General features: G+C 37.8%; 1 protein-coding gene across 8 annotated transcripts in view; it reads right to left on the bottom strand.

Annotated features, from left to right (window-relative positions):
• cspp1 (centrosome and spindle pole associated protein 1) overlaps positions 1 to 15,923 on the bottom strand; it is a 46,353-nt gene extending 30,430 nt beyond the window's left edge. For 2 of the 8 annotated variants that reach the window (XM_031903748.1, XM_031903751.1), the window contains exons 1-7: positions 15,748 to 15,922; positions 9,406 to 9,517; positions 7,710 to 7,806; positions 6,589 to 6,686; positions 4,587 to 4,667; positions 3,801 to 3,902; positions 193 to 620 (exon numbers count right to left, since the gene is read on the bottom strand). In XM_031903748.1, the coding sequence (XP_031759608.1) occupies positions 193 to 620; positions 3,801 to 3,902; positions 4,587 to 4,667; positions 6,589 to 6,686; positions 7,710 to 7,806; positions 9,406 to 9,504 (905 nt within the window). In that variant the 5' untranslated portion in view covers positions 9,505 to 9,517; positions 15,748 to 15,922. The other 6 variants (XM_031903744.1, XM_031903747.1, XM_031903750.1 and 3 more) reach the window with 6 other exon arrangements.

The raw sequence follows: 15,923 nt of genomic DNA, 5'->3' as shown, positions 1-15,923 counted from the left end.
TCCAATTATTGATAAGTGAAAGGGTTTTCAATCACCTCTGTGTAATAAATTATAAAACATCTGTTCTACTACACCAGTGGTTCTGGGTGCATATTGGCCCTGTGGGTGAGCAAGGCCATGTTTTGTGCCCAAACTTTAATTGCAGAAAAAAGTACTATAAAAATTGTTGTTTTATTGCTCGTTATACTGTACCTTTCAGAAGGATTGTTATGTGGATTGTGCCTTCTGTCTTGCGCATCTATTTCATATTTGAATCTACTGTAAGAGTCTTCAGGAGCAGGAGCCAGGCTGAATCTGAGAGGCCTTCTTTCATACTCAACATTAGCAGCAATATGATGAGGTCTATCCAACATCTCCAGGTCTCTGTCTCTTCTTCCAGACACTCTATTCTGCATAGCTAATTCCTCCTCTGCTCTTCTGTTATGTTGCTCTTGTGTTTGAACTTGAACTTTTACCCTGCGATGTCTGTCCTCTTCAGATCTTCTCTTGTTCAGAAGTTGTTCATAAGCCTCCATTGATGTGTAAGCATCTTTTTTTGAAAGCTCTGGATCTCTGTGGGATAGCTGTAGTGAAGGGTGTGGGTCTGGATTAACTCGGTTTACAGAAGCCACTCTGTCAATCTATAATAAAAGAAATTCACGTCTGTTTTTTGTAAAAAAGCAACAAATGTTTCATGCAAAACCAATCCAGCACACCAATCAGGTGTAAGATTCTGGGAAGAAGATTTAAAAAGGCTGTAGCAAAGTCAAACTACTTGCACAAAAACAGGAATATTTGTTTTGTAAAACTTATTTTGATTGAATGAAAAATGCAAATAAAGTAATCCTTGCAACACAAGCCTCTAATCTGATAATGCATCTTGCTTACCGTTTTTAGTTTGTGCTTAGAGGCATATCAAATACATATATTTAAATATACTTAATTGTTTTCAAGCCATATTGGAAGTTGAGAGGGGATTAAAGAGAGGGAAAAATACAATCACTGGGGGTGCCCTCCCCAGTGATGTGGTTTACTTCTAAAAGAAGCACCAGCCTGATGTGTAGGATAAGCGATTACAAATGCTTTTTGGCACCCCCTAGTGATTTTACCTCATGTCAAGAATCAAAGGTCTTTTTTTTTTAGATACAATGTATTTTTTTTTTTTTTTACAAAAGTTGAAAGACATTAGCAAGTTGAAAGAAGAGGTGTATTTAGTAACACTTAACACTGAGAGTTTAGATACTAATATACCACATGGAGGTGGAACTGAGGCAGTAGAACAATGTCTCAATGATGCCCGTTGGGAAGGAGCTCAAAGATGGTTGATTACTACTTTGCTATTTTTTGTTTCAGGATAAATTCTATGAACAGTGCCATTGTACGGCGATGGGGTCGATTGTAGTCCCTACATGTGAACATTTGTGAGTTATTTTGAAGAGAAATTTGCAAATCTGAAATTCAGTGTTATTGTAAATCCTGGTTCCGATATTGACTGTATTTTTATATACTGTAATGGTAGGGGTCACATTTGATTCTAATGATTCTAATTTGATTCTACACTATGATCTTGTTCAAATCAACTTCCTTGCTGTTTTAGTAGATAAACATGAAGGTAAATTGGAAACAGACCTATATGTAAAACCAACGGATAAGAACACCTTGTTGTTATATTCTTTATTTCATCCAGCCCATATCAATAGATCAGTACCTAAATCCCAGCCCCCTAGAGTTAAAACGATAGTATCCGAGAGGAAAAATCTGATGAGTAGGCTGGATGAAATGGAGAATACATTTATTAAGAGGGGATACCATAGGAAGACTTTTGAGAGATATAAAGGGGAAGTAATATAATAACTAATAATAAAACCAGTGATAAATTATTATTTGTTAGTGGGTATAATAGTTTGTATAGACAAATTGGTAAGATAGTGAGTAAACATTGGAGGTTGAATTCCCAGGGGAGGTAGCATTTTAAAAAAGCACAAATCACTAAGAGATAATTTAGTCAAGGCTGATGTTGTTCTGGGGAAAATATGTAGGGGAGCATAAATCTGATAAAGAGATATGTAAGACAAAGACCTGTTGCAAGCCACTTTTTTGATGCAGGACATACCGTAGCTCATTTGCTTTTCAGGTATTGTAGTCTGTAACTAAACCCAGGAGGGGCGATAGAGTGAAATTTTTACAGAGATGTGAAGCAAGTTGGATTAGGAGACTGAGGACTTTAATGCGCAGGGGTTTGAATAATGAATATGAATTAGACCAATTAATGATATAGGTATGGTTCAGGTTGCTTTTAATTATGTTTTTATTTTTACTTTTTAATGGCTGCCAAAGAACCAACAAGTGGAGCAATAAAGTCAAGTAGGTTCCTTTTAATTGTACTATTGGCATCCCTACTCCAAAGTGGCCTCTGCCAGAAGTAGACTGTGGTGGGGAGGATGGTCTTGCATTTTTGTTCCGTGAGCCATGAAAAATGTTTCCCTTTCAAAAGGAACATTGTGTCTTTGGCTGTGAAAATAAAGTACTTTTGCCTGCCCAGTAGCTTTACTGATAATCTTGTAAAGTTGGGGACCAAAGATTAGTATTAAAAGGGAGTAAAAGTCAAGGATTTTTTAGATGAGAAGTCTGCCGACCATAGCTTCAGCCAGAGAGACCTGTGAGCGCCACTGTAAGAGGTTCTGCTGACCACCTGGACAGCATCCAGCAAGGCTCTGCAGATGTAATTCCTTGATCTGGGAAGTCCATTGGGACAGTTTGTGACAGGGAGCCCCTGAAAGAATTGCACAAAGAAGGGAATCCAGCCAGGATTGGATAGCCCTGCTAACCTAGGCCATGGCCAAAACCGGATGAAGAGAGGTGCCTAAGGCCAAGAACATGTAATGCAGTAAGCCCTCTATCTACTTATCCACAAAGTCCTTGAAGGACTGGAAGACTTTAGATTGGGGAAATGGAACTTTCATTTGAAGCAGCGTAGGGTTTTTTTTCACGGTGAGGGCAGTGAGGTTGGGGAATGCCCTTGCTAGTGATGTTGTAATGGCAGGTTCTGTTAATTCCTTTAAGAGGGGCTTGGATGAGTTCTTGAACAAGCATACTATACAAGGCTATTGTGATACTAATATCTACAGAGGTGCATCCCTAGGTTATCCTACACTAACAGACTATGAGGTTGCCAATTTAGCCATCACATATGGATCTGGAGACAATTGAAGCAAGACAAAAATTAAAACACTTATTGAACACACACACAAAGAAAAGGAAAACAAAACATGAATGACAAGTAATGTCAGGGGAAAGGCTGATGTACAATAATAAGAGATATGATAAAAAAAACAAAAAAAACATGTTTACCTTGAAAAAACATAGATGAATACAGTTAGGTTTTATGCTACATTAAAATGTCTGAGAAATAAACAGTAAGCTACATCCTAAGACTGGTAATTAACATTAATGCAGAAGATTTATCCTGTTTATAATACATATACAAGATTGGAGCCAATGAGTGCTACTAAATGAAATGAGAGGTAAAATAAAGAAATAAAGATTTCCTGAGCTAAGGCAATGCAAAAGCACATAATGAATTACAAGTTACATTGGCTTTCCGCTCTATCTTTGTTACCCATACAAGACACCCACACATTCAGTCCATATAGTTTGATATTTAATAACACATAAGATCTATGTGTAAAACACTATGCGTGCATTCTCCTAGCAATCTGTTTGTAGGAATATGTAAGTAAATATTTCCTCAGGAATAAATCTGCTTTAAACTGCAAACTGTGAAAAAACCTTGTGAAATTCTCCATGTAAACAAAATTTACCCGTGGGTCTTGTGCTGCTGCCAATATCAACTGGTCATGTTCCACGTCCTTCATTCTAAGAAATTGATTGTACTCTTTGTTGCGCTCAAGTCGGAGTCGTTCCTACAATAGAATAAACTCTGTATCTGTGTATTTCATTAGACAGAAAATACATAGCTTAAATTAATTTCCTTAGGCATGGGGCACAATTGTGTGCAAGTGTACATTTTTTGGCAGCTAATCTGCTTTTGGTGCACAGGGACAAGCAGGTGTAGGTGTAGAAATCATCAAGGGTAGGCTTGGACACACTGTTTATTTGCCCTATTTTACCCCCCCAGTGTCATGAATTTGTCCTTTGAGGTGTGCTCAGCAGGGGGTATTCTTTTTATCAGGATGGGTAAATCATCATTCAAATGATTTCTCCTTCACCAATAAACGATTATGCCCCACAGGCAACTCTATAGTGCAGTGATAAAATGAAATAGGTTACATATGGGTTTTAAATGAGATTATGTATAATATTTACATCGTGTGGCAATGCTGGCAGGACGGAAATAACCATAGCATACATAAATCTAAAACCCATGTCTAAAACGTGTGTTTCTCTGTTTCTAACGTATAGTGGGTAGATAAGAAAAAAAAGTATGGCCACCAAAATGGAAATCTCTGTGCTTAAATATGCCAAAAACATGGAAGCCAGCAAAACCTCACTAGACTGCGCCTATGAAAAAGAAGTAAAGGCTCATAAAAACAGAATGATGCAGGAATACACAAAGTTAATATTTATTACACGATAATTTGGCATACCTTTGCAGAAAGTCTTTCTCCGATTGGAAGAGACATTCCCTGAGTAAAAGGATCAATTTCCCCTGTTGTTCTCAAATGCTTCTAAATAAAAAGGATGTGTTTTAAAACTGCAAAGTTAATGTTAAAAAAGAAGAGAGCAAGACAGAAAGGGGAATATTATAGAGAAAGTATATTTGTAATTTATTTAACCTTACACAGCAAATATTAGCAGAAAGCTCACTTTGTGTTTAGACGTACACCTGGATTTCTATATGGGTGGAAGCTGACATACTAAAGTAGGTTAAATATTGCATTCTTCCTGGACTCTAAAGTTTTCCTTTTTTTTTTTTAAAAAAAAAAAAAAAAAAGTTTTTTATTTTGCATTTTACAAACAAACACACATAGATAAGTTTTCCTTTTAACACAATTTGAGCTGGTGCTTTGAGGGAAATGGGGGAAATAGAGGTCCAAGAACTGTTTTGTAACCTGTGTTGTAAAGATCTATAAAATTCCTTCCCATAAATTTGTAATTTTTAACGAATCCACCTGATTCACCACCTTAACCCCCCCAGGGGTTCAAGGCAGCTGAACAGGGCCATCTGGATGCACAGTATAGTAACATTTCTGATGTTACAGTACAGTGGGTATCTATTGGACATTTTAACAGTCCTGCAACACGGACACCTGCAAGAATGTCTTCCTGCAGAGACCCCCTATATGTTGTTGCCTGAGAAATCACCCTTACACACTTTTGCTAAACTTGCAGAGCAAGAGACTATCGATCAAAAATACAGTCTGCATTTCCTAGCGTCAATCACCTGATCCATGTGTGCACTAGCAGGTCCAGGTAATTGCCACCTAAATTTACCAAGAGGTTTCCTATGCTTTTTTTTTTTTTTTAAACAACAAATGCCTTAATTTCTAATTGTTTTTGATAAGGCAGTGCACATTAAAAAGTTTTTGTTTTATTTTAATTGCCTAGACATATTATAAAGTAGACGTAGCAGATCATGCAAAAATTAAATGGCAAATTTTGCAAGCAAATTGAATGGCAAATTATGCAAGCAAAAACACAGGCATTAAAGCAGACATTAGAAAAGTTTTGCTGCTGACATTCATTTATGGTAAATAATTAAAAAGGAAATGATCATGTTCATGAATAACATTAAAAGCAAAAAAAAAAATTTAATGCAAGATCTAGCAATACATTGACAGCTCCATAAAGCAGTTTGACAGAATGCAAATTCGTGCATGATTAGTGATGACGGCATTAGTGTAAGCTCGGATTACAAAGGATTAGTTGAGTTAGATTTGTTCAGGTAGAACTGTAACTGCGTAACAATTAAGCCAAGTACAGCACTGCTAAATACATAGCCATACACTACAGCACAAAGCATAAAGCTGTCTGCCTACCTACCTTCCGTTTGGTCTGACCATTACCCTAGAAGTCAGGAAAATAAACTATTACACTAATTCAAGCAAGGCTATGAACATTTACAGCATACAACACTGATTTGCACTGGCAGTGGCACAGCTGGTGGCATGGTAACTAACATTCTGTATATACTGTTGGCATGAGCTTTGCTTATAAATTCACAGATGACTATTCAGTCTTCAGGGAGATTCTCTGTAATGAGAATCAACCAGCCAAAACGAACTTTCTCCTTAATCAGTAGGTGCAGTGCACCTGAACAGATATTAGCTGTGAAATCTACCTGCAATAAATTTCTAAAATACAAAGTTGTATTCTTTAGGAAATGTCAAGCGATATCAAGAAAAACCATTAAGCATTGTTATAAGAAAATAAAAAGGAGAAAAAATATCACTCTTTCCATTTTCTACAAGCTATGACAAATCTTATGTAAATGTATCCAACCAGTTTAAAATAAATTAATTTCAATAGAAACATGTACATTTCATTTAAACAACCACCTATGAACACATTTCTCCATGTCTCTAAATTAGTCCAATAATCTTTTACTATATTTTTTGTATAAATATAATTAAAGTCTCTTATAACTACCTGACTGAGGTAACGTCTGTAATCCTGACGCAATTCTTCTTTAAGTCTAAGTTTCTTCCTCTCGTAATCTTCTCCAAGAGGGAGGCTTAATTCATAGTCTAAAAGTGAAAAAATGAATAATTATTCAATGTGCTACTGCTCAGTAGTTAAAAGTGACAATGTTTTTCCAAGGGTGTTCAGTTTCCTTTCATAAGGAATATTTACTGATCTTATGAAGTGCGCTAGATTATTTCAGGCTGTAGTCCTACTTAGATTTTAAAAAACATCTACTCGTTAAAAAGTAGTACATTGCACTTTTTTCCCTTACCCTTTTTCATTGGAAATATAACCCTAAATGTATTTTAAAATAATACAAATTCATAGGTCATATGAAAAGCAAATGGGAGATGTATCTAAAAAATCAATATAATGCAGACAGAGGCCTTTAAAGAAAACAGGGATTATTTATAGATTATACAAAGTGCAAAAAGTAAACATAAACTTCCATATTTTGTACACTCTGCACCTTGCCTGGCTATCAGCTCCTGTGAGTGCACGTACATTCTGCACTTCTCTCAAGAATATAAAGCTACCCTGAGGGGCAGGCAGGCATTTAGGCATCCCCTTAACTGCCTCCAATTTGTCACGTTAACTTGAGCATCTGAATGACAGACAGGATGAGGCTGCAAATGAGCCCTATGGCAGGCAGTAACAACAGGACTACCTTGCACCTGTCAGCAGTGAACTTTGTACTCTGCACCACAGTTTTAATCCAGTATGATGTGCAGATTGCATCAGATACCCAGATGCAAGTGCTAAGTGCCAGTATGCACTTTTTTTATTTGCTCTACAGCTCCCAGTTTGTAATGTAATTGTTATAAAAAAATAATCATAATCAACCAAGCAGTCAGTACATTTTTGGTTAGCAGTGACAGAAATGTAACACAGGAATGAGACAGTACAGAATGACAAATTATTTAGAGAGAGAGAAGTCTAGAGGGAAAAAAAAGTGCCTTAGCTTTAGAAAAATACCAAAGAAAAGTGAATGTTGAAGATATATATAAATGTAAAGATGTAAAAAAAAGCTGTGCAGACTTCAGTGGGGACATTACATTCAATAATAAAAACAAAGTTTAACTTGCCTCCTGATTGCTTTTTTGGAGCACCTTGTCTGTTTGGTGGGATATTTTCCTTAGCAAGTGTGATATGTGGTTGCTCAGAAGTCTCAGACCTTTTACTCTGACACAAAATAAAAACAATTAAAATTACAGAGCCAGTTCCAGATTCCTGTCAGACACCCACTGATTGTGCACAGTCCATTTTGAAATATACTTAAACTACCCCTATTGCCTGCTAGTGACTTCACTCAAAATACACTTCCAAAACTAGTGGTGCACATAACCCAATGAGTAAGGGGATATGAAGAGTTGGTAACTTTTTTTAGTGAACATGTGTTGTGAGAAAAGTGTTTCTGACATTTTGTCTTCATTATTTCACCTACAGCTGGCTGAGAAAGTTAATCATTGATTGGTTGCAATTTGTAAAGGTGGCCATACACACGCAGATATTATCTGTATGGTGGGAGATAAGACGACCAATATCTGTAAAAGCCTTGGATATCAGTCATCTCATCAATTGGGCAGGACAGAAAATTTGAATCTGGTGCCTTTGAAAGTGCCAGAACATTGTAAACGTTAATGCTGCATCGTCAGATGGGGTAAAATAATTCCTTTATTTTTACCTACAATTCAGATCTTAAAGTTAGTATAGTAGATGAACGATTTTTCCTACAATCAATGGTTGCGGGAAAGATCGTAATTGTAGTGTGGCAGCTTTACTGCCCAACTGCAAATTTGCCCACTGCTGACAAAAGAGGCCCCAGGGACTTTTCTTTAGAGCAATGACACAGAGCTACTTGAAGCCAGGTACTTGTCAAAGCTACAAAATAGACAATACTGATAAATGTCTCTATGTGTGGTTTAGAAGAGATAATTCTCAGTATTTTTTGCAGATGCAAAGGTCTGCCAAACTACTGGTACCTAAGAATAACATTAATATTAGATCAACAGCATCTATATCTATACCTCTTTATGCAAGTACTGTAAATGCTATTCCATTTCTAGTAGTATTCTACCCTTCTTAGCAGGTACAGTATTTGCAACCTTCTCTTTGTTGCCTTCTGTACTAACAAAACTCTAGCAAATTCCCATTTAGAAAACATATATGGTGAACATTTAATGTAGAACAATTATAAAGCCCTCTTCACGAAAAGGTATCCCAATGTAGATTCAGATTTGGAGGACAAGGACAAGGAAAGTGAACTTCAGTGGGCACTGTCTATGAATACAATTGCTTACTTTTTATCTAGTGCTGCCTACATCAACTACCTTTTCAAGTGTTTGTATTCACTGGGGTGCCTAATAATGGCACGCCCCAGTGAATTTCACAATTGTATCATTAATATTTTTTACATTCTTTAATGACTCAAGCACAAAAATATATACAGACAATGGATCTTTGATCCAGAATATTTGGGACCTGTAGTTTTCAAGATAATAGGTATTTCCCGTTTTTTGAGTGTTTACAATATAATAAAGACAGATTTAAAGAGAAGACTAATCATGTTATCAACATGGATTTACACTGGGTAAGATAATGTCAGTTAAAAGGTATTATCTTATTACAAAAAAAAGAGGCAAAGGGACGAATAAAGTGCAATAAATTCTCTTCTAAAGCAAATGGTCATTGCAAATGTCATTTTTTTTTAGCTTTCCAGATAAGAAATCCCTATCTGTACCAGAAAGCACACGCACTAAAAGGCGTTATTGTTGTGTTTACCCTTATTTCCATATAAGGTGGATCCTTATCCAATTCTGCTTTATCCAGTGCAAGTTTGGCCTTTTGTTCTTCAATGAATTGATCCAGTTCCTCCCCCATCTTGCGGCAATTCCTAGCAAAATAAGAATCATTATTTTATGGAAATTGTAGTGCAAAGTTTTGTCCAATTGCAAAGTATTAGTTAAGAGCGTATACGCTGTAGCCTGAACAGGACTGGAAGCTACAATTGAACAAGAACAACACAACGAAGATTCATCAGGCAATTACATAGAACTACCACTTGAGATTTGCACTTCAGCATGAATGACACATTTCACAATGTGTATGGAGAACTATATATATAATAAATGACTAACACTGCCTAAGGAAAACATGCTGAAACTATTTACCGCTGTTTAACAAAAAAAAAAACTATACAGGACCTCAAAGTACAGACAACAGCTCATTAAAAGCTCCCTTTACTCTCTAAAAAGCTGTAAGTTTAATTTCTCAGTATCTCTAAATGCATTAAACATTACTGCTCTTTTAATTACTATCTAGAGCAAAACGAGGTATATGGATTTAACATTAATAATCCAATGACTTTGTTTATACCAAAGCCCTTTTTATTGATTTATACTTTGCAATACAGCTGTACATATGTCCTTGGTTAGCGTTAAATACATGACCAGCAAATGCTTATATAGGTGACTAGACCTATAGAACATTTTTCACCTAACTGCATAACTTTCTTCTAGAGATTTCTACCAAGTCAAAAATTCATTAAGCATATAATTTAAAATTATTTCAGATATATATGCCCTTACACTGTCACTCAAACCTAATAGGAGTGCATTAAGCCCTTGGAGGCCTAAATGTGGTTCAAGTAGCTGAGGCTGCAAAAGCAAAAAGATTAGATGGTATAAAGGGACTATTCTATTCTTACAATGCCTTGCTCAACAGTACAGAAAGAAAATATATATATATATATATATATATATATATATATATATATATATATTATCCAGAAACCCATTATCCAGAAAGGCCATCTCCCATAGACACCATTATAAGCAAATAATTCTAATTTTTAAAAATGATTTCCTTTTCCTCTGTAATAATAAAACAGTACCTTGTACTTGATCCCAACTGCAACCATTCTGCCACAACCAGAAGGGCTTTTTAACTTGTATGGTGAATATACTAACACATTCAATCATTTAATCTAATCACACTGTATTTTGTACAATGGTATCCAGGGCTGCCTCTGGAAATCTTGTGGCACCATACAACTCAACTAAATGACTCTCCTGTGACCCGAAGAGCCTCTGGGGCCCAAATATTGCCTTACATACCCTAGAGTAGGAGGGTCCAGGTGTTTCTGACCTGCTAAAAAAAAAAAAAGGATCCTGTCTGAATCCTCCTGTCTAATAATTTGCTTATATAGGTATGGGACCTGTTATCCAGAATATTCAGACCAGGGGTTTTTCGAATAAGGGATTTCTCCATAATTTGCATCGTCATACCTTAAACGTTAAGAGGCACATTTACTCAAACTATAACATTTTTTTTTTTTTATATATATAACAATATAAAAATTATTTCCATGAACTTCTGACAGAAAATCGTAGCACAAAAAAAACGGGTCAAAAATTTAAAACCACTAAAGTTTTAAAGCAAAAGAATGATGCTCCAGGTTTTATCTTAGTTGGGATCAAGTATTTTCTTGTTGGACTTTATTCGTCCCCACTTGTTAGGGGGATGACACACAAGAAGATCAGTTGCCCAGCGATTAATGTCCTTGAATGCTTTCCTACCGGTGACAAATTGCCAGTAGGAAAACATATGTGTCACCAGAAGTTGCCTCACCAGCAAGCTTTGGGTAACTTTGGAAAGCCAAAGTGACACACATATTTTCCAACCAGCGATTTCTGATAGCAGGAAAGCAGAGGAGGAGATTGGTCGCCTCCGAGATTAAAGGACATCGCAAACTAAAAATCATTTTTTGCCTAATAAAAGGAAACATTATTCTAAGCAACTTTTCAATACGATTTAAAAAAAAAAAAAAAAATCTTTAGCAGTTTATTTATAAATGCAATTGCTTTTAAAAGCAGCATTTGCTTAACTCCTGGTTATGACTTTTTAAACAATGTTACAAGCACCACTTTCCCCTAGCAAGACAGGTCTGTCAAACTGCTGGCTTGTGTTACATTGTTTCAAAAGTCAGAACCCCCAGGGCAGAGATTAGAAAAGGACAAACACTGATTTTAATAGCAATAATATACATTAGAAATTTGCTATGAATGTATATTGCTTAGAATTATGTCTTCTTTTGTTAGGATAAAAATTATTTTTTGGGTTGAACTAAATACATTTTCTCTTCAAAAGTAACTTACTGTACATATTTACTAAAACAAACATAGTTTTACTTCTGTAGACTGTTTCTAATATGGATTTGTATCTTGTTACCTGCCATATAACATTCATAACAAAGAGATAGCGCAACAGTGTAAATAAAATGCTTTCTCTACGGATAAGCACTTCCAGCGTTGCTAGGATAAGGAAGGGATCTTATGAAAACTGCCTAATGCCTCTTTAAGGTTACCAGGCAACAAGTTTACAATAGAAGAGGACGCATGAAAGCAACAATGCATTCAACCCCTTGTACAATCAAAGGGGAAAAAAATCCATGAGCAACACTGCACCTTGATTTTAGTTAGAATTAACTGGCCAAAATAATTATTTTTAAATATATCCTTGCCCTCAAGCGAGCAAATACAGAGGAGAGAACTCATGTTTTGAGGAAACAAGTGTAATAATTTGTGCAACATAATGGCTAGATCGGTTGATGCAGCCCCCAGGCGGAGGGGTGTGCATTATGCGCATGTCTCTAAGATATTATTTTCCATGTTTTAACAAGTAGTTCGGTAGCCACTACTTTAACCCTTTTCCTGACAGGTTTGTCCAGACTTAAATAGGTTATTCACCTTTAGTATGATGTATTTCAGCAGCTATTTGATTGTTTGGGTCCAAACTACCTAAGCAGCCAGGCAGTGGTTTGCATAAAGGTCCCATACACTGGCAGATCCGCTCGCTTGGTGATGTCGCCTGGGGCCAAACGATCGAATTATAATGACGGGCATAGGCAAAGTCGGTCCGGGGACCGCATCAACGAGCCGATGCGTCCCCGATCCGACTAGATTTTCTAACCTGCCCGATTGAGATCTGCTCGATTTCAGGCCAGATATCAGGCAGGCCCGTCGGGAGTGCCCATACACGGGACCGATATCGGCAGCTACTATCGGTCCGTGTACAGGGACTTTAAGAGACTGAAATGTGAATAGTAATAGGGTCTGAACATAAAGATAAGTAATAAAAAAGTAACAATAACAATAAATTCTAGCCTCGAAGAGCAATAGTTTTTTTTATCCCCTTTTGAAAACTGAAAAGAGTCAGAAGAAAAAAAATAGTTCAAAATCTTTAAAAAAAAAAAAAAAAAAAAGTGTTTCTTAGAAAAGGCCATTCTACAACATACAAAAAGTGCATTGGTAGGCAACATGCCTTTTCCCTTAGCATAATATTAAACCTAGAAATTATTTAGATTTAGCACCAGGGACCATAAGTGACGTGGCAAAACATTGTGGCTGCTGGCCCTGCTGCACAGCTCTGCCTTTTGGGGTCAGTTATAGGGGACTAGAGCTGCTACCAGCAAAAAGCCGCCCGCTCCTGGTAACTTTAAGAGACGAATTTCCATTTTTTAAAATGCAACGCCTCTGGACTAGGGCCAATAAAAACCATAGAGGATTGGTTTGTTACTACACTGATTTATGAATATTGTTACTGACTTTTTTATTGAATAGTCAACATAAAGTATAAGGTAATGTTGTAATTCCAGAGACAGAGTAAACCAGTCAAAAATTAAGATTTGTTTGTTTAAAAGTGTACTCTGGGCAATGGCATCGCTGTATGTCAGTACTTTCTGAATAATGGGTTTTCATATTACAGATCCCATAGCTGTTCAGCCAGCAAATAATTAGCAAAATGTATCTCTCCTTCAGCCAAGACTCCAGTTCCCACAATGCCTTGAATACCTGTAATTGTTGTCCTCCTCAAGTCTGATAATCACATGAGATGCAAGGCATTATGGGAACTGGAGTCTTGGCTGGAGAAGCACTGACTTACTGATGTTGTGTAGTCAGAACAAGAAGTACAGAGGATAGTAAGTGGACAAATACTGCTCTTAACAGAATTTACAAGTAACTTAGAAATCATTTAACAAATTCTCTGATCAGCAATGCAGACATGGAACTACTATTAAAGGGCAAGTAAAGCCCCTAATGGATTTGGTTTCTTTCAATGAACTCTAAAGTTTTATGTAATCTGCTCGTATTATTTTTTCACTATACCGCATAACAAATCACTTTGTAATTGTAACCATTTTAGCAATAAAAACACTTTGTTGCAACTATATCAAGCCAGTGTTTGACAAAACTTGCTACAATATTCTCGTTAGCAAAAGGGACCAGTAGCTAACCCTTCTACCCTCTGCGTCAGTAGCAAATATTAAATGAGAGGTAGAAAAGCCCAGGTACAGTGCTTTGTCTAAGCAGACATGCATAAAAAGTAGTCTCATTTTCTGTATAGTAAAACACTATACCAACATGTCATGCCTTTTTAATTACTCTGATGGCACAGGGACACCCTTGAGCAGCCATTGCTTAGCTTTTAGGTTGCTCCACATTTGCCCTCAAGCAAACGTAGCACTTTGCAATGCACTTATTTAGAGACAGAGTAGCTGATGTGCATATGTACTTGGAAGCCCACGCTGCAGTAAGGCACGCCACACATGTGAGACGTCACATGAAGACAGGGAAGGGGGGGTCACACTAGAAGGCAGGTTAGGCTGCAAGGGGGGTAGCTGAGTTTTACGTGGCATAGAAGCTACATGCACAATTCAATAAGCTTGAGACGAGTCAACTGCATACCAGTATTCAGACTAATGAAACGATAACAGAGCCAGGCCAACCCTAAAGCAGAAATCATGCACAATATAAACACCATGACAAGGTGCTTCACTTGCTGCTCTGCAGATGCTGACTCACAAAACTCACTGGGGAGGCAGCAGTGGAACCTAGAGAATTAGTGCTAAATATCAAGCTGAATATGATGGGTTAAGAGATCCACACTGAGTACCAGGCAAGTTTCTATAAACTGGATATACACACATACAAACATAGAACAAAGCACAATGTAACACACACATCTCTGTATACAAACATTGTCCTTGGCAAGCAGAACCATATAGATTCATACAGCAGGGTACAGACTACAACATACATAGTTAAAGCCAGGCCCAACACCACACAAACTACACAGAGGCACCCGGCACCACACACACAACTACACACAGTCATCTGGCACCACATACACACACAACTACACACAGGCATCCGGCACCACATACACAACCACACACAGGCATCTGGCACCACATACACACACACAACTACACACAGGCACCCGGCACCACATACACAACCACACACAGGCATCTGGCACCACATACACACACAACTACACACAGGCACCCGGCACCACATACACAACTACACACAGGCACCACATACACAACCACACACAGGCACCACATACACAACCACACACAGGCACCACATACACAACCACACACAGGCACCTGGCACCACATACACAACCACACACAGGCACCCAGCACCACATACACAACTACACACAGGCATCTGGCACCACATACACAACTACACACAGGCATCTGGCACCACAGCGCTGCGTACATAAGTAGCGCTTTATAAATAAAATTATACATACACAACTACACACAGAACCCACACCGCATATTGACACACAAGGCACCCAGTACCACATACTGACACACAGAACCCACACCAGATATTGACACACAAGTCACCCAGCACCACATACTGACACACAGGCACCCAACACCACATATACACATACAGCCAGTCGCTTTATATTACATGTATACACAAAACACATTTACACACTGGCTGCACTACATATATACACACATACAGCCAGAGTGATGAAAACAGTGTGACAAACACACGCATGCAGTGAGTTTTTCATACAAGCCATTGACTTTATATTACATTTATACACGAAACACATTTACACACAGTTTTACACTCTGGCTGCACTACATGTATACACACATACAGTCAGAGTGAGGAAAACAGTGTGACAAACACACAGTCAGGAAACCAGCAATATATTTACCAGATAACCAGTATCGGACACACAGCGGGCACGCACCTACACAAGCTACCGAATATATTCGACTCCACACCCAGCCCAGTGCCTTACCGCCAGCTGCTTCTATCCCGCCAGCTGAGCCCCGGTGCCGTGTGTGTATGGGAAGCCGTTGGTTGTGGGTCTCTGTGGTTACAAGCACCGCCCCGGCTCTCAGAGTTAGCGGCCCCCTAGCGCCTTCTCCATCACAGCTCCCCGCACAGGGAGGAGGACCGTCTGTGAAGCCGCTA

Source organism: Xenopus tropicalis, chromosome 6 (genome assembly GCF_000004195.4).
Source record: "Xenopus tropicalis strain Nigerian chromosome 6, UCB_Xtro_10.0, whole genome shotgun sequence".
In the NCBI taxonomy this organism is placed as follows: Eukaryota; Metazoa; Chordata; class Amphibia; order Anura; family Pipidae; genus Xenopus; species Xenopus tropicalis.
This window is presented reverse-complemented; position numbering and strand designations above follow the sequence as displayed.